We start from the raw sequence: 26,330 nt of genomic DNA, 5'->3' as shown, positions 1-26,330 counted from the left end.
ACTTTCATTATTTACTCTCATAGACATTAACAGTGCCATGTATAAACTATTTGTTATTTTAGATATACACCCTTTATTATTATGTTAATGTGACGAGATGATCTGTCTAAGCTATTTGCTTATGTCTTCACTTACAACAACCAAAATATACGTGAAACTTATAAATAAATATTTTTGTGTTCCTTAAGTCTACCTTCGATGTCTGTATTTTCATTTACCATCGTCTCCATATTTTTCTATCTTACTTTGAACACACATGCTTATCTATGTTATAATATATATATAGTAATAGAAGGGTTATGTCGAGCATGTTGAATAGGGTGTAAAAACTGACATTGGCAGATCTTTCCTGAACTTGGTTAAAAAACGCTTTCCTGTAGGCAGCACACTTCACAAGTTATTCAATAAAAATGATGTCGATGTTAGCTACAGTTGTTCTAGAAATATGGCGAACATCATCCACTCCCACAAACGAACCATCTAATGCATGCAACTGCCGAAAGAAAGATGAATGGCCCTATCCAGAAACTGAATCGCATCTTCAATTATCTACAAGGCCACTGTAACCACAAATGATGACGTCAAAGAGTACATCAGACTTAAAACACCACACGTTTAAAACTAGATTTACAAATCATAAGCACACATTTAGATCTCCGAAGCATAACAACATCACCGAGTTATTATTTTTTTTAACTTTGGAAATTCCTCCAATGGACTTTGAGATCTTATTTGTTTGCAATGTATTTTATATGGCTTTTTCAACCAAGGTTTTATAGTAACACAGCAAGGAAAGTATATTCAACCTTTCTCTCTAATCGAACGTTGTTAAGTTGAAGTAGTAATACATCTAATCGAACATTGTTAAGTTGAAGTGGTAATACGTCCACTAAGCATCTATTCTGATTGGGTCTGGCGGTTTGGTTTCCCAGCCTTGAAGTTGTGGTTTCAATCGCTGTGCATTTTGCTTGTGTCCTTGAGCAAGTCACTTTATCTGCATTGCTTCTCTCCGCACAGGAGTATAAATGGGAACCTGGTGGGGTTGCCTGCTCCTGCACTGACTACCAGCAGCAACAGTTAGCATGTGGACCCGATGACCAGTTAAAAGAAGTGCGCTTTATAACCGCAAGAAAGAGGTGCATTATAAATGCCAGTACCAGTACCAGAACCAGTACCGGTAAGTGGTCAGAAAGAACACCAGAGGAAAACTTGGTTTCAACATGGTTAGAGAATATATTGTCTATAATGTTCATAGTGTTATTCTTGTCGGTTTTGAGATAAAACGGTAAAAGGAATCGGACATCATACAGTCAAATAAAATCAATTGTGGGTTTATAATGTTCGTAATGCAGCAGATTAATGTTGAAATCACTGATATGTGACAATTTTTCCTCTCCGAATTAATTTTAATCAGAGAATCCTCTATGGATAAATTAAAGTGTCTGATTGAGAGGTCAGATGCTCTAACGATTCCGAAAATTGTGTTTTATTTATTTTTTTTAGTTCTACAAAAAGGGTCTCGCATGTGTTACTCGAGACGTTTGAATCGAGGCGCTGCTCTGCAACAATATTTTCATTTATAAAAATACCAACACCGCCGCCAGTTTTTCCCAACCTGTTTTTATGAAAGAATTTATAACCGATAAAAGGTAGAGTGGATGTCCGATTTAGCCACATTTCAAAAATACTAAATGATTCAATGAGTTAATGCACCAAGTAATCTTGTGTTTAGCAATACTTCTAATGTTCAAATGAAGTAGGGATAGTTCAACTTTGGTATTGGTACTAAATTCAATTGAATCATAGTACCGTACTCGCGCGAATAAGCGCCCCGTTTGAATAACCGCCCCTCCTAACTTGAAAATTTCCTTAAGCGCCCCCTCATAAGATTTTCTTTTTAGCAAATCAATAATCCAATCAATCCTGGGACTGTGGTTGTTGGCATGCTTTGAGCTGTAGAGTGGAAACACATTCTTCTTAGGTCAATATCAAAATGAGGATATTTCTCTTGGACAGATGAGAGCACCGATTCCTGGACAGACAGTATATTTCCAACTTTACTCTTTTTTTACATATTTGTCTATGTCTAGTCCTACTCCTCTTTTTTCCGACCTTTAGCACATTCTCATCTGAGTTTTCAAGAAAAAATACAATGATCCTGCCATCTTGCTAATCTCAATCGGCCGATGGCAACAAGCTAACCACTACCCACCACCACTAATTGCATCTGCTATTTTGCTGTTATGTAATAAATATTCACGCATTCTTGTCATGAGCTATGTTCTCTGGACGATTGTCTTTTCTAACCACCATTCTTAAAGTCCTTATATAATCTTTTTTCATTGACAATGCCTCTTAAATTTAATAATTTCCCATAAGAACTCCTCGATTTTAACCTATTTCCATAATCGCCCCCTCAATTTCCACTCTGTATTCATAAGCGCCCCGTTCAAATAAGCGCCCCGTTTGAATAAGCATCCCTCAGAAAATGCAAAAAATATTTTAAGCGCCCGAGCGCTTATTCGCACGAGTACGGTAATTACATTCATCCAATGTGTTGAACTTTTTTTTTATTATGCTGTTACGTATAATTACTATTATCATCAAATCTACTCGTTTATTCAGTATCAGCCAGGGGATTAGAGCATAGGCTTGGGTCTCTGTAGTATACTACTAGGCTTAAGCAGTTTGATTTTGAATAATATTAAATGATGTAGGCCAATTAGTAATGAAGCTTAAAACAGGATTAACACGTCGGCATGATTGCTTTGAAATCGGCTAAAACCGATTGTGTCACTGACAGATAGGCCTATACCTTCATTCTCATGTGAACAGTAGAGCAGTCACTCACACTACAAAGGCCTTTCGTAGGCCAGGCCTTAGTTATATACCAGTCAGAGGTATGTAAACACTGTTATTTTTCACAAATGTTTTTTAGTAATGACGATATATAGTCTAAAACGAAGGCAGGTCGACGACTATAGGCCTAGTTTAGGTCTAGACATAGGGTCTAGGTAGATCATGGATAAGCTTATAGCCTTATTATATTTGGAATTCGTTGAGATCGTAGGCCAACTTGGAAGAAACTTCGACTTTTATTTGGACATTACAACAATTATGAAGTCATATTAGCAATTCACTTAAATTTGTCAAATACCCATAGCTTCCCCCACCGGGGGACTTTTGGCGGCCCCTGCCCCCCTCCATCTTAAACGCTCACTTTAATCGCATCGTACAACCAACCATTGCACGACGAATCCAACTCCGCTGCCTGTATTTGTTTATTTATTTAATCTTTCTTTATAATGTAGGCACTTTCAATACTATAGTACTGATTTTCAAAGTGGTACAGTGACGAGAAACATACAGTAGAAATAAAACAAAGAATAAAATAAAACAAAACTTGAAAATACTATTTTAAATGATTTTGGAATGAAAAAGTTGACATCTCTTTGTGTGGTAGTTCATTCAAGATTTTTGATGATCGATATAAAAAAATTCTTTTTCCCTGTCCAATATTATACATTGAGAGAACCAGGTTGTTGTGGGTTTGGCTACGTTTGCCTTTAGAATGGGTAGTATTGTTAAAGGTAAATTTTGAAGACAAGTATTGAGGGCCATATCCTTTTAAGCATTTTAAAGTCATAAGAAGTAATTTTTCATTCCAAATCACGTTAAGTCTACTCCATCCAAGGGCACTTAAAATATAATCAACAGGAGTCTTAATATCAACAGAAAGTAAAATTCTACCTAATCTATTCATAAGAACTATTCTATTCATAATCTATTCATAAGAACTCTATGCGCTACAACATGCAACACCGTCTGCTGATTTTCGGTGGCAGCAAAGAAATTAAATAGCAGAAGAATGAGCTGTTTCGCGTATTTGCATTAACATTGATGGAACATCCGCCCTCCCACGAGCAGGGTAAAATTTGACTTTAGGGAACAGATGCCTCATAATATTCCTCCACTACCACTGATATAGGTTAAAAGGCAAACTACTAATAAGCAACAATGCTGTAGAAGCAATGGCTTTAGGGAACAGATGCCTAATAATATTTCCTCCACTACACCACTGATATAGGTTAAAAGCAAACTACTATATAAGCAACAATGCTGTAGAAGCAATGGCTTTAGGGAACAGATGCCTAATAATATTTCCTCCGCTACCACTGATATAGGTTAAAAGGCAAATTACTAATAAGCCACAATGCTGTAGAAGCAATGGCTTTAGGGAACAGATGCCTAATAATATTTCCTCCGCTACCACTGATGTAGGTTAAAAGGCAAATTACTAATAAGCAACAATGCTGTAGAAACAATGGCTTTAGGGAACAGATGCCTAATAATATTTCCTCCGCTACCACTGATATAGGTTAAAAGGCAAACTACTAATAAGCAACAATGCTGTAGAAGCAATGGCTTTAAGGAACAGATGCCTAATAATATTTCCTCCGCTACACCACTGATATGTTAGAAGGCAAATTACTAACAAGTAACAATGCTGTAGAAGCAATGGCTTTAAGGAACAGATGCCTAATAATATTTCCTCCGCTACACCACTGATATGTTAGAAGGCAAATTACTAATAAGCAACAATGCTGTAGAAGCAATGGCTTTAGGGAACAGATGCCTAATAATATTTCCTCCGCTACATCAATGATATAGGTTAAAAGGCAAAATACTAATAAGCAACAATGCTGTAGAAGCTTAGGGAACAGATGCCTCATAATATTTCCTCCGCTACACCACTGATATAGGTTAAAGGCAAACTACTAATAAGCAACAATGCTGTAGAAGCAATGGCTTTAGGGAACAGATGCCTAATAATATTTCCTCCGCTACACCACTGATATAGGTTAAAAGGCAAACTACTAATAAGCAACAATGCTGTAGAAGCAATGGCTTTAGGGAACCGATGCCTCATAATATTTCCTCCGCTACACCACTGATATAGGTTAAAAGGCAAACTACTAATAAGCAACAATGCTGTAGAAGCAATGGCTTTAGGAAACAGATGACAAATAATATTTCCTTCGCTACACCACTGATATAGGTTAAAAGGCAAAATACTAATAAGCAACAACAAATAAATTTTATATAAAGTAGGGATTGTTAGTTTTTTTTAATCAGTAATACCAAGCTTAAAGGCAATTCAACGAAATTACAATAGTGGGCCTACATTTTTTTTCTTTTAAAATTTATGGTAATGCGGGGAATTTGATTGAAATTGATGATTGTTGGACACTATACCTAGTCCTATTCTAATTTGATCTTACAGGCAAAGTGTTCTATGTTTTGAAGCAAGGCTCCAGAGGAAAACAAGTTTATATGTTGTACAACTGATTTTTTAGACACAAAAAACTTATTTTACGAAACATACTATACGTTAATAAGATACAGATTTTGTATTATTTAAAACGGGAGAAAATGCGGCTTAAACACTCCTTTTCCATCTATATCAATAAGTGTTTTTTTCCCCCTCCGCTCCCTGGAACCATGGCATTGCCAGAGACAAAGATGTTCAAATATGGAAAAAATGGATCAAAATATGCTTGAATTAGTAAATATGTAAAGTCTGCTTATATAAAACTATTCTACGACTATGCATCACTTTATTACTCACCACGCCACCAAACTAATATTTTGCGACAGGTGAAATTTTTTTAGGATACTTCTAAACGGTGACGCCAATCAGAGAGAGCTCAACAAAAAGCCTATTAACTTGTTTGTTTAATGTTGATGCACCTTAGCTGGTATGTCCCTGCCTGAATCATACTCTACAGCTAATACCCTTCCATTAAGACTTTTTCAATGCAACTAACTCTACCTTATGGTTTCTCTACAGGCCTACCCCGGTCAACACAAATTAACATATTCCCCCCTCCCCCACCTCTTGTCCTTGAACTTATCAGAAGTTGCCACTTGCCTAAAAGTTATTCATATTCATGCAACTTTACACTACCATGGATTCTTGCTAAATCAAGCATCAATGTATGCATAGTCATTACTGGTGGTCTAAGGTACAAATTGAATAAAACATATTATAAGATCCACTCTGTAGCCTCCATCAGATAAAAATATTCTATGTAAATTTTACAAAGTATCAGATTGTAAAGATTAATTAGGGGCCTAAATAACATTTATAAATCTTTAAAATTGTCAGAGCTTTTGGGGACTTTGCCCACTAGACCTCAGGAGAATCTGAGCGGCCATCGCCTCCCCCCACCCAATTGCGCTCCCATATATTCCTACCCCGACTCCGCCAGTGACATCGATTATTCCCTCACTTGGCGCCACATATTTAGTGTATTAGGGTTTTTTAATGATTTTAAACAATCAAAAAGGACCCCACTGGAAATAAGTCTTCTTCAGACTTTCTATCCATCAATTCAGCAAGATAACACAAGATAAAACCCATACCGCTGATTAACACTGATTAATAGACACAATCTGGTATAGACTTTTGCAATATTAAATAAAAAATTTAGATAATTACCAAGACATGTATCTCCAGTGAATCCATTGTTACATGTAGAAGTACTCAAACAGCCCTTTGCGTTGTCGCAACCATTTACACATTCACATTTCTGACTACAGTCTGTATTGAGTATTCGGTACATTTCCACGTCAGGTAGAGCAAAATTACACCTATACATATTTCTCCTGACGCAAATCCAGTTATTGTCTATTATTCCATCACGACAATAGCAATTACTATCAGCACTGCAGTACCCGCTGCTTACTTGGACTCGAATTCAACCCTGGCCATCAGACGCACGCAAGCTTGGTGGTTTAGAGGTATGATGCCAGGCTAGTGATCTGGAGATCGTGGGCAAAATTACACCTCTACAAATAATATATTATACTTGTATAGTGATTCATGCCAATAAGGCCTCTAAGCACTCCTGTAAACTAACTTATTTTAATCCTGGTAAGAAATGCAATGAAGAATTGCCAAATTATATTTTTATTCTCATTCTAAAAATCTATTTTATACTCTCAATACTCTAAATACTTTTGATTTTAACAAGCTTCAAACAGTCATGTTAATATTTCATTTAAACAACAATGAGCTTCCCTCTCATTTTCATACATTTTTTTTACTAACTTCTGGCAATACCATTCATATGATGCAAGGTCTTCAACTGTCAAAAATGTTATTTATGAAAGAAATACCCCTTTATTGAGAAGAACATCTTTTATATACAATGAGCTATATTTACGGGACAATTTACCATGTAACATTCAGTTAACACATTCTTTGAAATCGTTTAAAATAAAATATAAACAATTGTTGATTCATTTGTATGCTTACCCTCTATGAATATTGATATATGTTGCATCAACCTATTCACTGTTGTTAGGGCCATATACGACATGGTTATTGAAATATCTTGTGTAAGCAATGGATTTTGGAGCTGGTTAGCAGCTTAATGGCAAACAATACACAACAACAAGAGGCGGGAGATGGATGAAATATTTATAGTGAGTGCACTTAATATCTTACATAATATTATTATTCCATTAATGGCCGAAATGGCTTACACAAGGTATTTCAATAATCATAGATATCAATATTGCTGGTAAAAATTTGTTTGTTCTCTCTGAAACTGGATTTTGCTATTCCAATTCTTCTCCTTACATTTTTCTCACATCGATCATCATAATGGTTAATGGTTAATGGTTATAAATTTATAGAGCGCAAAATACAAAAAAGTCTCTAAGCGCTATCAGGCAAGTGTAAAGATGGAACGGAAACCAAAACCACAAAATAAAAAGAAGTGAAATTTGAATACCATACCAGCACCCAAACCGAAGTATGGGGATACGCCCTCATCGCTGGCTAGAGTTCAATCTAATTGAACTACAGTCAGCACCTGTTGAGTCTCGGCCATCTCGGATTCGGGCGCATCCTATCCTAGTTAAAGCTATAAAAGCTAGCTGGCATGGAAATAGAAAAAAAATAAACTAAAGGAACGAGAATAAGTGGGTCTTAAGTCGTTCTTTGAAAATGGTGACAGAAGGTGACTCACGAATAAATAAAGGTAACAAGTTCCACAACTTGGGCCCAGCAACCATAAACGATCGCTCCCCACAAGACTTTAACCGAAAGGATGGACAATAAAGATTGGTTGAGTCAGTTGTTGACCGGAGAGAACGAGTGCAAGTTGCAGAACGAACCTTAATTAATTCGGAAATGTATTGTGGTGATAACTTGTGAATTGATTTGTAAAAATATAAAAGTACTTTGAATTCAATACGCTGTTTCACTGGCAACCAATGAAGACGACGAAGAATAGGGGTGATGTGATGGAATTTAGGTGTCCCAGTGACAAGACGAGCAGCGATGTTCATCAATAGCTGCAGCTTTCTAATTGATGTTAATGGTATTCCGTAAAGGACTCCATTACAATAATCCAATCTTGATGTAACCAATTATGCATGTACAAGTTTTGACGTAGCATCTTCATTTAAAAAACGCCTAACTGCCTTGATGTTGCAGAGATGGAAGGATACTACTCTGCATGTGTTTGTAATATGTCTAATCATGGATAGTGTGGAGTCAAACGTTACACCGATATGTCGCACCTCAGAAGATGGAATGATGTAGGTGTCTCCCACGCGGATGTTTTCAATGATGGGTACATTTAGACGGCGTTTAGGCTTTATATACAGCACTTCTGTCTTGTCTGTATTGCAGCAAAGCATATTGATAGACAGCCATCTATGAACATCATCAATACATCATCTGTTATAAGACTTCCAAGATAGCAAAATACACATTCCCCTCCCACCATAACTCCATCAAAATTTCCATCCTCTACTTCTCTCCTCATGTATTCTACATACAAGTGAAGGAGTATCGTGGTCAAGATTCCACCTTGTCTAACCTCTTCCTTTATCAGCTGGTTCCGTTAAAATACCTTCTACACTAGGATTAATGCAGATTGGTTATTTGTACAAGTTCCAGATTGCTCTTCTCTATATCCAATCAATTCCCACCATTGACAAAATTTCCGTAAGTTTGATTTATTTTACTCTATCCAACGCCTTTTCATAACCTGTCCAGCAAATGTAGACATCTTTACCATACTCAAGTGACCTTTCACACATGACTCTGACTAATCCAATGGCATCTCTTGTGCTTCGCCCTTTCACAAATAGAAATTGGTCTTTACCTATTAATCCTCTTGTCTTACCAGTCTCTTACATAGTACGTACTTTCAAAGTTATTTTGGAAGCATGTGAGATAAGGCTCTCACAAAATCTAAATTACGAAAATTTTTGGGCGTCTGTGAAATTTTCAAGGGTCTTCGTTTTATAGACAAACTATATGGGTGTCTACAAAACGAAGACCGAAGACCCGAACAGATGCCCACCCCAAAAAAAGTCCATCTTGAAAAGAAGCATGGGATTCTTTTATAGTGTAACATTGTTGAATCTTCTGAGCTTGGATCTGGTAGTAGGTAAGGCAACGGTGTTATTCCGTTGAATTAAATTAGTTATTAAGACATAAATTAACAAGAACAGAATAATAAACTACCAGAGAGCCAACAGACTCTGACATCAACTGTAGACATAAATGAATTTCAAAGAAGCAAAAAAAAAAAAAAAAATAATGAAAAACATGCTTGGTTTATCCAGTAGTTTAGGTGATTTAAAGCCGGTAAATATCCTCCATAATACACATTGATGCTACAGTTCCCTTATTTTATTGTTTTAAAGTAGAATTCCTCAAATTTACAGCATTCGTTTTGAAAAGAAGCCCCTCCCCCCACCTTCTTACTTTGCAAATGTAGCCTCAAAAAGAAGCCCAACCAAAGCTCGCAAAAAAAAGCCTAGAAATTTTGGGTATAATTTTACTTCTATAAAATAAAACAATAAATAGAGCCACTGTTGTTACGTAACATCAATCTGTATCATGGAGTGTATTAACCTTCATTAAGTCACCTAAATACTCTATAAACCAAGTGCGTTTTTTGTTTATTTTGTTATTTTGAAATTCATATACAGTGTACTACTTTAAAAAAAATACTATGACTATGCTATCTTTAAAAGAAGCTCATGGTCTTCTTTTTGAGATGGGCTTCTTTTTAATATTAAGCCCAGTGGGCTTCAATTCCAAGGTTTTACAGTATTTTAGAATCCATTAATTATTTATCCATATTTATCCAACAATTACAATGTAAACATATATTCGTATGGCAGATGCAGAATTTTATTATACTATTGTTCAGTCAATTTCATTAGAGTAGCGCAGTATTCTTTAATCTTTTCATCATGCTTCTGTTCGCGTTTGTAGAAATGAAAATGCCCTGCCATCTTGATCGGTTTCGGGCTGAAGTGTTCATTTAAAATCTGAACTAAATCAGTATATCCTTTATCACCGAGCTTCTCCGGGTTGACAAGATCTTTAAGGAAATTGTAAGTTCTTCTCCCTAGTGAGCTGATGAGCACTGAAACTTGTTTTTCCACGGCTATACTATTAGCCTTGAAATACTGCTCGAGCCGCTCCTGATATGAGTTCCGTACTTCCCTCTCGTCATAGCGTTGAATATTACCAATGATGGTTTTCATTTTTGCATCTGTAAATACGCAACTCGTGTAAAAAATCACAGTTAATCACAACACATTGATAGGTCGCCTGCGGCATGGTCTCTCGATCCAGTCGCTATGGCTCAATGCCAACATATTGCGTAAAAATGCAATACTAGTCTTATACATGAAAAAACTTAATGGGGCAATCTCTGGGGTGTAGGCTTAGGTGAGGGTACAGAATAGGGTATGCTATGATGGATTCCAGAAACCAATACATTGATCATAGAATAAAATGCATTTGTATATTAAATCGCTAAAGGTACAGTTGGTTTTATTTTTAATTATTTGTTACAACGCACCATTATCACAAGTAACACCACTGAAACCAGCTTGACATGCACATCCACTGGGATCAGGAGGACAGAACATTACCCCTTTACAGTTTCCACTCGAAGAGCAAACTATACTGCACGTACGCCCCCAGTTATTATTTCCACAACCTATAATTGATGATTTAGAAAAGGAACATTAAATTTTATCAAAAAAAGAAATACACATAACAATTAACTTAATTTAACACAGAAAAGCTCAAACAAGGTTGTTCTTTCCTCTGGGGCCATACATAAAATACAGACATGTAAATGTTAAAATGTTAAATTTAAAAGTAAAACCATTATTCAGAAAATAACTTAAGCACGAAAAAAATCAAAATTGAACATAAAATTACAACTTTGAAATCGATTTCTTATATTTGTTTAGGTTAGTTGCATTTAGTTGACTATCAAAAAAGTGCATTCCACATATTATGAAATACTTTTTTAAAATTCTGTTTTAGGCAAATGAATTTTAACAAGGGAATTTTAGCGAAACTATATTCATGGTGTGAAAAAATATGAATATTCACCAGAAGTATATTAAGATATAGAGTTTTATACATAAGAATTGCTACATGACAAGCTTGCTTTTTGGCAATTTTAGACCATTTTTAAATGGTCTTAAAAGACTTTCAAATAGTACTTGTACAATTTAAAATGACACAGGATGCTCGATCCTAACATGCTTTAGTACCGGTAGTAAATTTACTTGCCGATTTTAATACTTCAGCAAGTTGTTAATGAAATAAATAATTTGGTACCATATTAAAAATCAAAACCCCCATATAAACAAGAAATATCCGCCAAATCACATTTTAGTGTTTTTTTATTTTACCTGCTGAGCAGTCTTCACCTTGAAATCCTGCTGGACAGACACAAAATCCAGTCACATCATCGCATATTCCTCCATTGTAACAAACAGGACACTTTAAATCACAGTTTGATCCATACATTCTTGTAGGGCAACCTTTCAATTTTAAAGTTTAAAAAAACAGGCGTAAAGCATACACAATACCTCTCACAGCTGACCTATGTAATTGTTTCATACACAGTATAGAAAATACAGTATAGAACCCTGTTTATTGTATGTGGTAGTAAATGACGGACGATTTTACATATTATAGTTAAGGTTGTTGTTTAGCATGAGCCTGTATGTGTTGGCCTATATCCTTCTACTTTCTTTTTACAATGTGTTCCGACCCTTATGGCACCTAGTGGTGCACCGTCAAGGGAAGCAAGAACATAATCTGGCTGAAACTAAAAAAAAATTAACAATATTATTGTACAGTTTCTCCGTTTATTTAGCATTTCTTAGCCACAGACTTCTATACAAACCGTAATTTGCTAAAGTTCATTTAAATTTTTGGCCTACTTTGGTATTTAGGATAAGTAACACTCGATGAGCCTATATTAGAATTTTTGCATGGCCAGTATCAAATATCAGCCAATCGCGTATTCAGTGAGTGGAAGTGGGAGCATACAGTACCCTATACAATTGTGCCAACCGCGTGGTGGTGTTGGAATAGCCAATTTAACAATTTAATGGAAGCGTTGATAATGCCCGGTATAGAAGGAACTTGTATTATCTAAATTTAAATTTATTAACAACCATGCCGGTATATAAAAGAACATGCATTTATATTTTGTCTATAGAACGCAATTTTTGATTATATATAGGCTTACAAACTTTTTCTATTAGCAGGCTCTAGCATCAGTGGGGAATCTAAGGGTCTTGAAATGGAAGGGGAGCTGATCATGCCGGCTAGGTGAAGTAGGAGATCGATGAATAGGTGATGGGCAATAACTTGCAACATTCGGGAATAACATTTCTTTTTTCATTTTAATTCTCTTTTATTCTTTTTACTTGTGATCCACTAGTGATACCAGTGCTACGTTACTGAAAGTGTTATCACACAAACAGAAATTAATAAATAAATAAAATTTAAGGTGATTTTTAACCACATGAGCATGATTTGGGGTGACTAAGGGAGGGGGGGGGGTGAGTGTTTTTTGGGTGGGGGTGCGCCCCTCTCCCACACCTTAGATACGCCACTGCCTAGAATACCCTGTAACTATACTCTACCGTCTGCCACTGGTGGCACCAAACAGGTGTATGATATTATGTTACTATTTTGTTCATGTATAAATAAGGCCTTATGGTTTTATTACTTAAAAAATTATTACAACTCTATATAGGCATTTTATTATACCATTCAGATATTATATTTACTATTAAACTGATTCAATATACCAATTATTAACCATATAGTTTTTCGTAACTTAATTGTTCCGTTCATATCATTATTTTTTAATATACAGATATTATTTTACTATACTGTATGGTGTATATGATGAGTTTGAATGCAAGGGAAAAGAAATGTTGGTATAATAAAAGTGGCATATATTGCATACAAACTTGTCTCTATATTTATTAGTGTGAACGTGTGACACAAATATATCTTTGAACACTAGGTTATTTGCTTTATAGTGTGGGGTCGGGTTGGAGATGGTAGTAGATCTATCTTTTAAAAACTATGTCTACCTCTAACGATCAATCTCATGATTGCGTGTTTTCCATTTCTTTCTCCTGTGTAGCATTCATAGATTCCAGCATCACTTGGTCTGACATTATTTATGGTCAACGAATCTTTACCATTTCCTTCAGGTATACTATTGTTATTTAATTTCCATAGAAAACCAGAAATATCTCTTATGATACTGGTTACACTTAAGGTCACATTATCTCCAACACTGGCGGATATAGAACGTCTATCAGGAGTGATTTCGGCTGAAAATATAAATAAGGTTACAATAATATTAGACTCAAAGTATACAAAATTATATACACACAACAATATTTATTTTATTATTTCATTTTTTGTCATCTTCGGAAAAATATGTTATTATTTGTGGGCTGTCATGGCAAAATGTGTCTTGTGGTACAAAAAATGAAAAAAGAGTTATTGATACATTTAGATAGAATACTATTATGCTTTATTTTGGTCTTATCATGTTCCTAGGTTGAGCAAAACTGGAGTAACATCATTTTAAAGTTCAGATGTCTAAAAATCGCCTTCAGAGATAAACAACTGATACATTTTGTGTTGGTTTTCCTATCAATTCAGAAAAATGACTTTACAAAATGTGCCTCAAAATATGATACCTTTATAGGTAATTCAACTTAGAACTTTTGCTACTACTATGAAATATACACATTAAACTTATCAGAAATAACTGAAGAAACCCAATTTTTGTCAAAATATCTCTTCAGATATATTTTCTTGAATATATCAAATTGACCTGGCGTACCACTAGACTCATTTTGTCATGACAGCTCACATTTGTTCTTATATGCATATTTAAAACAATCAACAATCTCTCTTGTGATCAGTTCACAATAGAGAAAATTACGGCAAAAAAAGACAATTCTTTTCCTATAGCTCCGAAATCAATCCTTGTATAAAAGGTGATCAGTCGCAATTTAGATTAATACCCAGATATTTGTTATTATTTTATTTATGATGGAAAATAAAGAATGATTGATTGATATATATTTTTTTTTACATTGGAGGATCTTATCTAATTTTTATATGAATAATATATACTGTAATGTTTAACGATGGAAGATGCTGTAAACAAACATTTTTGGGCAGTGTGGTGAAGTCATCTTTAGATACAGACCTATTAAGGTTAGATGAATTACAATTCTTAAGACATTTTAATTGATTTCTAAACATATTGAAGACAAAATGTCTTGTGATGGATGAAGTTTTATCTATTTTTATCGCTTTATGTATCTGTTTCAACATTTGCCAAATTGCCATAAAGGGAAGATTTGCGAATGTTAAAATTGAACAGGCAATATTCGGATGTTCAAGCAGTTTAGGCCAACAGTCAATACTGTAATTATATTCAACTCACTATTTTCAGACAATATGACGAATGCTATATGTTGGGATTTTGAATGCTTTGAAGCATTGGCATAGAAAGCTCCAACTTTCTCTTTCTTGGAATTCCCAGCAATGTTAATACGAAGTGCATCAAATGCTCTAATATCACGTGCCCATACTGTTGAATCAGTAGGAAACATTGTACCGGGCCTGACGGCTGTTGCATCGCTGTCATCATCATCATCATCATCACTCCATTCTACTGGATCTCCTTGGAGCCCAGTACCTGTGTCAGTTTCTCTACCAAGTAAGATCTCTTGAGTTTGATCTCCACCCCCAGTATAACCTCCAAATGTTGACATTACAGAGTCGTCAGTTATACTCACAGTTGGGTTGGGTAAGAAGATAGTTAAATCCAGGATTTCATCTTATAAACACAAAGTATAATATAATAGTTAAACATACAAAAATATGCATAATGAAGATAATAATATTATAACAATACAAATACAATATAATAATTCAAATACTGTATAAAATGATAACATTAAATAAAGTGTGTCAGGCATAATGAGATTTATTTTCAAATTTCATTCACATGCAACAGCAAGTAACTTGGCAATTACAAGATGGATAATGCTTTATAAACCAAGTCTCTTTATGCGATTTGAATACCTTTGGATAATCCTATGCAATTTACATGTGTTAACAGTTTTGAAAGTGGTTTGGCGCAGCGGGAACGGTTTAGTTTTCCGACTTTGAGGTCGGGGTTTCAATCCCTCGCTGTGCATTTCGCTTGTGTCCTTGAGCAAGGCACTTTATCTACATTGCTTCTCTACACCAAGGAGTATAAATGGGTGCCGTGTGGGGTTGCCTGCTACTGCGCCAATATGGCAGCAACACTTAGGCATGTGGACTTAATGACCAGGGACAACAAAGTGCTTTGTAACCTAATGAAATAGGCACTATATACTATATAAATAACAAAAAATAACAAATAACAAATAATACATTTATCGCAATTGCAAACCGATGTTAAAAGAAAAAAAACCGAAAAAATTTCCGAGACCCATATTACCGCTAGATAATGCAGCTTTTATTGAGATCGCTCGACTTTTGCGCCTCCGACTCCACAGTGTGCAAATGAGCAAAGAATCAAGCTCCCATAGTATCTATTTTTACGCAATTCTTTGAAGTCCAACAAGGTGTTCTCCTTGGGAGGGCAAATATTTTGTAACTCAGATCTTTCAAACCCTACTGGGCAAACCGGATATTCAGAAAAACTTGAAAGTCTAGGCGTTCGAGCTCAACACGCAGTACTATACAGGGTAGTATTTGTTGAATGGTTTTTCCTAAAGCCAGATTGGGATTCATTCAAAATATTAACTTTAGTCAAATAATCATATAATTTGTTGGTGTACAGCACGTTCAATGATCTTAGTTACTAGGATCTTAGTTACTGTTGACCGGGCATGTGGTCGTATGGAATTGTAGTCCTATTCATAAGGATAAAGAACCCAATAAACCAAAGAACTACCAACATATTACCTTATAGCCTATATTCAGTAAAACATTTGTTAAAATATTAGAAGGTAGAGTAAGACTGAGAATGGGTTGAAGAGGAAAAGTTGATTTGTGAAGAACTGCCGGGCTTTAGAAGGCAGTATAGCACCACTGACAATTAAACAAACATATCTCAGGCCTAGTCGATCGATCAGTGTGCGAGATATGAAGTACAAAAACCAATTTCACTAGAGAGGGTGCACTTTTTTGACTGTATATAGTATACATAAAAGCAAGAGCATTGAAGCGGATGCGATCTATAACCTCTGAATTTGCCTAGTAACGAAGAATTCGTCGAGAAAACGGTAATCTCCTATGAGAAACAGTCTGTATTTCTCATTGTTTTTATTCTTTTACGTAAGACTAAAAATTTAGCCAATATTTTTCAATTGTTTATAATAAATAGAGTAATCCATATGCAGTTTTTCTAAAAAAAATCCTTTTTAGTGAAATTTTGCCAGGAATGGGGCTTTAAACTTTTAAGTAGCCAAATAATACCAATAATGCAATATGGCAGTGAGCTTTGGGGGTCATAATATAAATTGTGATGAAATGTCCATATAAAATTTTGTAAATGCCCGTCATGCTCCAAAAAAAGTTCAAAATAAATTTGTGAGATTTAACATTTAATTTTATCAACACATAAAAATTGTAAACTTTTTGCATAAATGTAAATTCTGTAAGACAGAAAATACTATATAATATACAAGGTTACCATATATATGCTAACAAAAGCAGAGATTGTGGGCTGAAAATAGAATGGACTGTTTAGGCAGTTGGGATAAGAAACGCTTTAGATAACTTTGGATACATGTGGAATGTAAATGATAATTTCTTAAATATTTTCTACAGAGCGATTATATGATGTTGCATTACCAACAGATTTATTTAGATAAAATATTGACTCAAATTTTTTGAATTTAAGACTTTTATCCCACGCTTCTTTTTGTTAAATTACAGACCCTATATACAACGGATTAGAAACGATCGAAACCACCCGCTGCGCTCATATACCTACAACACTGCATACCTCGCTAATTGGATAAGTGGCTGAGGATAGCCTTGTAACTGCCCCGGTGCAATTTTCGCGCACCCTCTAGTGTCCAGTTCCTGTAAAGTTCGGGAAGATTTTGGGACTCTTATCTTTTATCGTGTCTAAATCCTTCTTTTATTATACCTTCTACCCCCTTGCTCGTATTGATATCATCACAGATCCTATAGGGTCCAAGGTATCATCATATACCCTATAGGGTCTGTGATATTAAATAATAAAATTATGTAATGTGTATCATAATATATGTAGGCATAATTTATGTTTCTTATTTAAAGTATTTTATTACTTAATTTTCCACTTTATTTTATAATTTAAATTTTTAAATTTTAACTTTCATTTTAATGACTGTTATCCATTTTGAAGTCTTATTGTTGTTCCTTATTTTATTTGTATTTTATGTCCTGTATATAATATATAGATTTATTTTATGTTGGAATTACTGACTCCTGAGTCAGGTGACTTTTGTCACTTTAGTTTTTCCTGACCATTTGTTTTATTGTTTGTTCTAATTATTGTACAGTATTGCTTTTTTGGTCAAATAAATAAATGAAATGAAATATTCTATAGTAAATCACTTATACAAGCCCGATAAAAAGCTGGTTACTAAATGTACTTTCACATTGTTTTTCTGTCCCCTGTGTTTTTGTTGAGGATGATGTCTAGTTCATATCGGCAGTACATTCTTCAGCATTATCAACTTCATTTTGATTCTCTTTTTACATGGAATAAGCATATTGAAAATTTTTGTACCAAAATTTCACAACGTATTGGTGTTATTCGTAGATTAAGATATTTTTTGCCTAATTTTTCACTTAGACTTATAGCAAATTCTTTAGTATTGCCTTATTTTAATTATTGTAGTCCAGTATGGTCAAATTGCTCAGTTGCACATCTTCATTCACTCCAGGTATTACTAAATAAACTGGCCAGAATTATTTTGTACGCTGATATAAGAACGCCTGTTTATGATCTTATGGAATCACTAAATTGGAAGCTTGTGGACAAACAATGGGAATATAATATTCTTGTAATGACATTTAAATGTTTATCAGGAACTGTTCCAGCATACTTAACACATTTTTACGAATTAATCGATGAATATCATAACATAAATACAAGAAGCAAATCAAAAAACACTTTGATCTCACCAAAATGGCAGAATGATTTTGGAAAAAGAACATTTAAATACCGATCCGTTAATTTATGGAACAATTTATCATCAGATATCCGCAGTAATATTCATTCTATTTCCCTACAATCCTTTAAAAATCTAATTTAATTTACCAATCTTTTTTCTGCTTCTTATATTTATGTAACTTATATATTTCTTTATCAATTCTGTTTTTAATTTAAAGTAGTTTAAGATCATACCCTGGACCTCAGGGAAGAACAGTGTACTAATACTGACTGAGTATCCAGAATAAAGAAAGATTTCTATTCTATTCTATTCTATTCATTTTCACCAAAAAATTTATCCCAATTAAAATCTTCAAAGTCATCCATGTTACCGTGCCTTTGTCCGAATACCAAATAAGACTATTGTCTAACCACAATCTAACTGCATTGTATTATGCAAATTAGCTTGAAGATATCGCAACCCAACATCACGGAATCGCTGATAGTAACAATAAGCAACATCCAAAAATATGCAAATAACATACTGTGAGCCAGTGCGTAGTAGTAGACATGGCGTGTGAACATTCGACGAGGGACAGAATAAAACATGAATTAAACTGATTTTTCTGTTAAATTTCTTTATTGAATATTATTGTAGCCTTCTTATAATCATATTACAAATTATACAACAGACAAATAAAGTAATGGTTCTGAAACTGCCTCATCGATGTTGGTCGTTTTAGGTTAGATCATAGTAAGATTACATATTCATATCTGTGACCTAGGCCTAAGTGCTGCTGGTACTCATCTACCGCTGATCAAATTGAAATCAGGTAATCAGTGCTGTCTGTCTGTTAAAAAAAAACAATCTCACATACAAAATTCAATATTAATTAAATTACATTAGTTTAATACAACGAAAACTATCCGATGTTCCATTTATTCTCTATAATCATGGAGGTATGATATGATACCTCTCATTGAACTTGAACACAGAGTCATTCTTCAGTAAAGTGCCATTTTCCCGTCCCTCTGTTTTGATGTAGTATAAATTCTAAAATATTAAAGGAAGTTTTATTTTTATTGCGTTAATGCAATCTTGAACATATTTGTTAATGAAATAAGTTGTTAAATATTTTAAAAGTAATCAACATGCTGTTTATTTTTCAACAAAAAACCTCCAAAGTCGCGCACTTTGCATGTCCCGATTGGATTTCTTAAAAATTCCTGTCATAATTTGTAAAATAAATAACTTAAATAAATAACTGTACCACAAAAAGGTGAATACAATAGATGTCTTACAAATTTAAAATTAAAAATAACATCAATAGATCTATAAATTCTTAAAATTTGACTTTTTTAGACTAAAAAAGTTTGTCCCTGAATTGTCATCATCTCCGCCACAATACTTTAAAATGCCATTATAGCTGTTAGCAAAATGACATAACAAGTTTTGGATCAAACCATTTTGGTTGAAGGGGACCATACAGTAAAGAAACAGCCCATTCTTGTACAGTTAAACCACCTATAGCTGAAGAATTCATGCTTTTCTAATAACAACTAGGAAAGTACCTTTATTCAGCATCATCTCCGAACGCTTCAGAGTATGCTTTATTTATAATTTTTTTAGAAAAAAATAATTATATATACGATCAGAACTGTGTCATTTTCAAAGTACACATGATCTAACAAGTTTAATTCCTCATCTCCGTCACAGTCATCTCCATCACAATTTTACTGTGATGGAGATGACTTCTTGATGTTTTCTTTCCTCAAAAAAGAATATATAATAGCAATTATAATTGATCTGGTTTATGTTGTTAGAAACCTTTTTGCTCAATGTTTATTTTTCTATATTTAAATAATCTAATCTATCTTTTAAATTTACTAAGATTCACATTTATGAGTATATCATCATCTCCGTCACAACAAAGTGTGATGGAGATGATTTCTTGATGTTTTCTTTTCTCAGAAACAGCTATAAATAAAAATGACATGTTGTTAGAAACCTGTTTGTTCAATGTGCATTATCCTATATTTAAATAATACAATCTATCTTTTAATTCCACTAAGATTCACATCTATATGTATATCATCATCTCCGTCACAAAGAGTGTGATGGAGATGATTCTTGCAAAATTTGCTATGTTACAGCACTGAAAATTGAATACTTAAATAAACGTTTAAATTGCCCTAATTATCGTGCCGAATGTTTATTATAGTTGTTATATGGCATAATGATGACATGTGTAATAAAAGAATTACAAATGTTAAACTTTTTTCCATGATTTCTAAACCTCTAAAATGGCACATTAGCGAAGAATGACCCCACAACGACATGCCGTTTTACATGCCTGTGGAGAAGGGGTCAAAGAAACAAGGTGATTAGAGAATGACGTAACTTCTTGGCCGTTCTAAACAAAAAGACGCTCAAGTCTACCTGACTATCAATCGAGGGCTGCCTGATATAGTCGGCTCATATGGGGTGCCATACGCAGCAAAAGTCCATGTTAAAATCAAAATGTAATTGCAAAATTCAATGTCTAATTTATCAAAACGTAGGCGTAAATTTCTCAAAATGTAGATCTAGTTTCCCAAAATGAAGTTATAATTTTTCAAAACGTAGTTCAAATTTTTCAAAATGTAGTTCTAATTTCTTTAAAATGTAATTCAAATTCAAAACGTAGGTCTGACTTGATCTAACGCCCTCTCCAAATTCTATTCCAAAACGTAAATCAAAAACCAGCCTGGTTATGAAATGCATTTGACAACAACACTAGAGAGAAACGGACTTTTGCTGCGTATGGCACTAGACTTGCGAAATGTAAATCAAAACTAATCAGCCAAGCATGACGTGGGCCTGTTCCATTAATGATGGGGGAATCATTTTTCGCTGCAGTCCAATGCCGTGAACAACGCTTCCCAGTGCGTCTGCTAATTTTTAATGGTCAGGGTACCGCGATCACGAGCCCTGTGCTTGGCATTATAGGTTAGGCTTATGTGGGCTGGGATTTGCAACAAGGTCTTGGACTAGGCCTCTATACTATAGTAGGAGGCCTGGTCTAGGCCTATAATATAGTAAAATTCTGTATAAGTAGTCATATGATTACATGTTTACATTGTACCAAGATCGATATTAACGATCGCATTTATTTTTCATTCAAAATAAAAAGAAAACTATATACTATCAATTAAAATATTAAAAAGGGACAATGCCTGTTATATGGCTAGTAACTAATTATTATATACTGCACATATACATCTTCTACTAATAGGCCTACTAGGCTATATATATTTTTATAAAGTACGTTAGTGTTTTTATTACTATAATTCAATTAATTAATGGTGTATGCCTAGGCCTAGCCTATTAATTATATGTATGTACCGTACATGTGAATATTTTTCTTGTTCTTGCTGAAGTTTGACTTTCTTGTAGAAAGTGTTTATTAGTACAGTTGAAGAAAATAATTTTTATATTTTTTTTTTCAAAAAAATATTAAATTAATCAAGAATGGATTTGTCTTAGAACTTCATAAATTTCTAACTAAACAGGGATACCAAGCTATTTTTGTAGCACAAAACTCTAGTTAAAATATGCCCACAGGAAGATGTCAAAGAAGATGCGTTGCGTATGGCTGTGCAAAGGCTAGTGTGTTAGTCATCTCAAATTAACACGAGCACTCCCTCGTTAGTTGCCATGTCTACATCATCGAAAATACAGTAGTGCAATATTTTACGAATGCCCGCATAGGAACCTTGGCCCTCGCAGAGGTCTGGTTTTATGTCCCTTTTATAGCTAAGAAAACTTTTTCCCTAACTTAAGGTTATTTTCATTAAGAGACCAACCAATAATCACTTCAATGAACTTCAAATTCTTCAAAATAGGCTAGGAAGAATTCTTTTATATGTTGACATTCATACTCCAATTCGTACAATCATGAATGAGTTGAGATGGAAAAGATTGGTCAACAGATGGAATGAACATCTTCTATTATTAACTTTCAAATATCTAAAAGAAAAGGCCCCATCTTATTTATGTAATAAATTTATCTTTAACAACAATAATCACCCTCAATCTACTAGGAACAAGTCTAATAACAACTTGATTGAACAAATGAAAACAATATATAATGAACTTTCCCTAAGTCTTTTAAAAATCATTTAAACGATATATAATTTAACTCTATTTACTCTCTTCTAGTTCTAGACAAAATATTGAATCAAAATTTTACTGAATTCTTCTTTTCGCCTTTTCCTTTTTCAAATTTGTTTTAAGTTTTAAGCTATTTTATTTTTGATGCAGTAGTTTTATATTTATGTACATATTGTTTTTCTTCAACTCATTAGTTTTGTTTTAAGTTCAATTTCTTTTTTCATTTCGGTTTTCTTTTATTCTTTTTACTTGTGATCCACTTGTGATACCTGTGCTACGTCACTGAAAGTGTTATCGCACAAAAGACAGAAATATATAATATATATATATATATATATAATTTTAAAGAATGACAATTTTCTGTTTTGATTAAATACTCATTGGTCACATTTATTGGAATTATAGCCTTTCGTATTTCATTTTCTTACATATGTTATGAACACGTTATTGGGTCATCGCTCCTAAATGTTTGAGGGTAAAATGTTTCACTATTTTTAAATGGTTGTTAAATAGGACAAGAATTAGTATTATGAATAACTCATATGGAGTATATGTTTCTATTGAAAGTGAATAGAACGTAGTACTTTTTGCATTAATATTTTTTGCAGCAATATTTGGTATTACATGTATATTTCAATCAAAGTAACAGCCACATAAGCGTCAAATCATATATCATGAAAAACACTATGAGATAACTCATTATTTTTCCAGCGAATATGGGTAGACATGTAATTCCGATATGGCTGAACCTAGTATACAAGGGAAGTACTTCTGCATCATTTATTGTTATTTTCATGTTTCTATGCCATATGTTTTACAAGTTATGAGAAATCGGCCTTTTTATGCTTCTACTCAAAATTGAAGTATCATGGCAATTTTTTTAAACAAGTATTACGTAATTTACAGTAATTATTTTTTGTGCATCTAAACAAAGAAGTGTTATGTTAGCGCATTAAGTTGTATATTTCTTTTTTAAGGGCTGAGGCATGTAGGATCAATAATATGTCCTAGACGAAGTGTCTAGAAATGAACGACATAGGGCCTAGCTAACCACAACGTTTGCGAAAGAATGATGGTTTGTGATTACCCTGTTAAAAGAAAGTGTTGCTTACCTGCTTTGACGATAGAATATATAAATACTACTACTAGGCCTACGTATTTAATGTATCGCAATATCATTATGAACAGGTTGTATGAACTTGAAGCAACTTTAACTTAACTCATAGCTCGTTTGATCAACAATATCACTATTAATGTTATTTGGAAGTTGTCTACTAACAAACTAAAGCTACAGCAGGAATTACAAAATTCTCTTCCTGTTAGGCCCATTGACTGTTGAACTCAGGTTGTTTGCCTGGGGACTTGTAAAACGAGATAGCGAGATATGCAAATATGTGATGACTGCCAGTCAGAATAAGATTAAGGAGTCGAAACGACTAATATCAATTAACAACAGTATTTTTATTTGGAAAAGTACTTTCAAAATTATACTTATTTTCAAGGGTCTTTGCATGTGGGATATTATATGAATCGATAATTGAACAGATACAAATACATTGTTTTTAAATAAATGTACCTAATGTTCTTGTCACTATGGAAATGGGTAGACTCCCTTTATATATTTATTTGTATACAAATGTAATATGATATTGGTTATAAGCCTACATTTTAGGAATGAATAAAAAATAGATAAATCTTAATATCAACTTTGGAAAGTTTAAAAAAAAAAAAGAGCAATGTTGGACAAAAAATATAAAACAATAAGTACACAAAATTGAAATTGGGTAAGTATGGCAAAAATAAACGAATTAATAAGAAAACATGTATTAAATTTAAACTAATATCAGATATTGCGTAACAAAACTCCTCTGAAGTCATTAGATTATGCTCTCATTTAAATATTATACTCTAAACAAATTATCAGTTAGATAATTATATTATTAAAAATAGAAAATATTTAGTATGGGAAAGCATCATTGAACCATGAAAAACTATACAAATCGTAGATTCTTATATTTTTATATACACCCATTTGAAGAATAGTTAACAAGTTAATAATAAGAAAAGTCGTTCGGCCTGTCAAGAGCTTATTTTACTTGCCATTCATGGTGAGTAAAACAAGGAAGTTACGGTAAGGTATTAACATAAGGCGTGTAATGTAAACTTTGATATTCAAGTACGCCTAAATATGTCTAAATCACAACGATTCAGGTATAAGGAAGTAAACTTGACTTACGGTAACAAATTACAAATGTGCAGTACAGAGTCCCTCAGATGTCAGTTTAGAGATATAAATACTAAAGTAGGAACTCTTTGCTATAAACTAGAAATGTACACCACTTCCTATCCAGATTTATTAAGAGAGAACCATTTTAACACCTCCACTCGAGTGGAGAAACTTTCTCTCTTTACTAAACAAAGCAATCATAAGCCATATAATAGTAAGCATCTGACCTCCGCAAAACTCTCGAGTATAGTGCCTTGTAAATTGATTGATTGATTGCTGAGTTATAACCGAAATGAACTAAATAAAAAAGACATTTACCAAATTACCATAAGTTAACACGCACTGGTGTTAAGAATACAGTATAACCTCTCCTTTAAGACATCCCTATCCAGTGGACACCCTTATGAAGGGGACGCTTTTCTGTGAAACGAAGGGGAATATATTTTTAGCACACTGCCAACTGTTATTAAGGGGACACCCCTATAAAGGAGACGGGGACACTTTCAAAGAGTGCATCCAATAGAAAACCTAATATTCAAAAATAAATCTTTAGTCTTTTGTAGTTTTAATATATCTGTTGACTTCATATCATAAATGAACTATTTTTTAAATTGCCAATTATTGTTATGAATCAGTTACAATTTAACTCATTTTTAAGTCAATTAAGATAAAATTATAAAGAATCTATATCGTCACTGAACAAAAACAACCGGCCCCTACTAAAGGGACAATTTCACGTTTTTGGTTAGTGTCCCCTGAATAGGGGTACCCAGGCCTATTCAGGGGTAAATTTATGTTTATTTATTTATCTGTGTGTGTATGTATGTGTGTCTGTGAACAGCCTACAGTCCATATTTTTTTTATCGAAAACTCGTCAAACCTGGACATAATGTTCCTTGACCAAAGATGTGGAAGTGATTAAATTTTGAAGGGTCAGGGTCTATGTTCAAGGTCACAATCTATGAAAAACTACTTCTTATATACATTTAACAGTCAACAGCCAACAATTTTTATCAGAAATGCAAAGTGGTCACAATGATCTAAATTTGAAAGGTCAGGGTCAAAGGACACGTTTACAATCAACAAAAAACTACTTTTTTTTGTGTATAACAGCATACATATATTGACCTCTTAGAAGAAGAGAACGATTTAGAAAGTGATTGGAGCAGTAGCGATGGTGACCAAGAGGAAGAGGTAGTTGTGCTGACAAAGAAGAAAATATAGGAAAATAAAAAACGAAAGAAATGCAGTGATTTTCAAAGAAATTCAAATCTTGCAAATTTAGGGTTAGCATTTGGGTTCTAGAATTAATTATTTTAAATACAATATTATGCTTGTGTGTTACTAACTACATATGGGTGCGTACCATATATATATATATATATATATATATATATATATATATATA

The 26,330-nt window shown here is 33.7% G+C and overlaps 2 protein-coding genes across 2 annotated transcripts in view; both read right to left on the bottom strand.

Annotated features, from left to right (window-relative positions):
• The window catches only part of LOC117102993 (receptor-type tyrosine-protein phosphatase T-like), a 61,026-nt gene extending 54,400 nt beyond the window's left edge, over positions 1 to 6,626 (bottom strand). The window contains exon 1 of the mRNA XM_033243456.1: positions 6,503 to 6,626. Coding sequence (XP_033099347.1) covers positions 6,503 to 6,626 — 124 coding nt within the window. The remainder of the gene's footprint in view (positions 1 to 6,502) is intronic.
• A 3,607-nt stretch (positions 6,627 to 10,233) lies between these two features.
• The window catches only part of LOC117102992, a 21,124-nt gene continuing 5,027 nt past the window's right edge, over positions 10,234 to 26,330 (bottom strand). Inside the window, exons 3-7 of the mRNA XM_033243455.1 lie at positions 14,841 to 15,236; positions 13,462 to 13,707; positions 11,755 to 11,886; positions 10,905 to 11,045; positions 10,234 to 10,592 (exon numbers count right to left, since the gene is read on the bottom strand). Coding sequence (XP_033099346.1) covers positions 10,234 to 10,592; positions 10,905 to 11,045; positions 11,755 to 11,886; positions 13,462 to 13,707; positions 14,841 to 15,236 — 1,274 coding nt within the window. The remainder of the gene's footprint in view (positions 10,593 to 10,904; positions 11,046 to 11,754; positions 11,887 to 13,461; positions 13,708 to 14,840; positions 15,237 to 26,330) is intronic.

This window comes from Anneissia japonica, unplaced genomic scaffold, assembly GCF_011630105.1.
Source record: "Anneissia japonica isolate Jap-2015-1 unplaced genomic scaffold, ASM1163010v1 scaffold287582_len102718_cov217, whole genome shotgun sequence".
NCBI lineage: Eukaryota > Metazoa > Echinodermata > Crinoidea > Comatulida > Comatulidae > Anneissia > Anneissia japonica.
The sequence above is the reverse complement of the archived record's forward strand: the minus strand, read 5'-3'. Positions and strand labels throughout refer to the sequence as shown.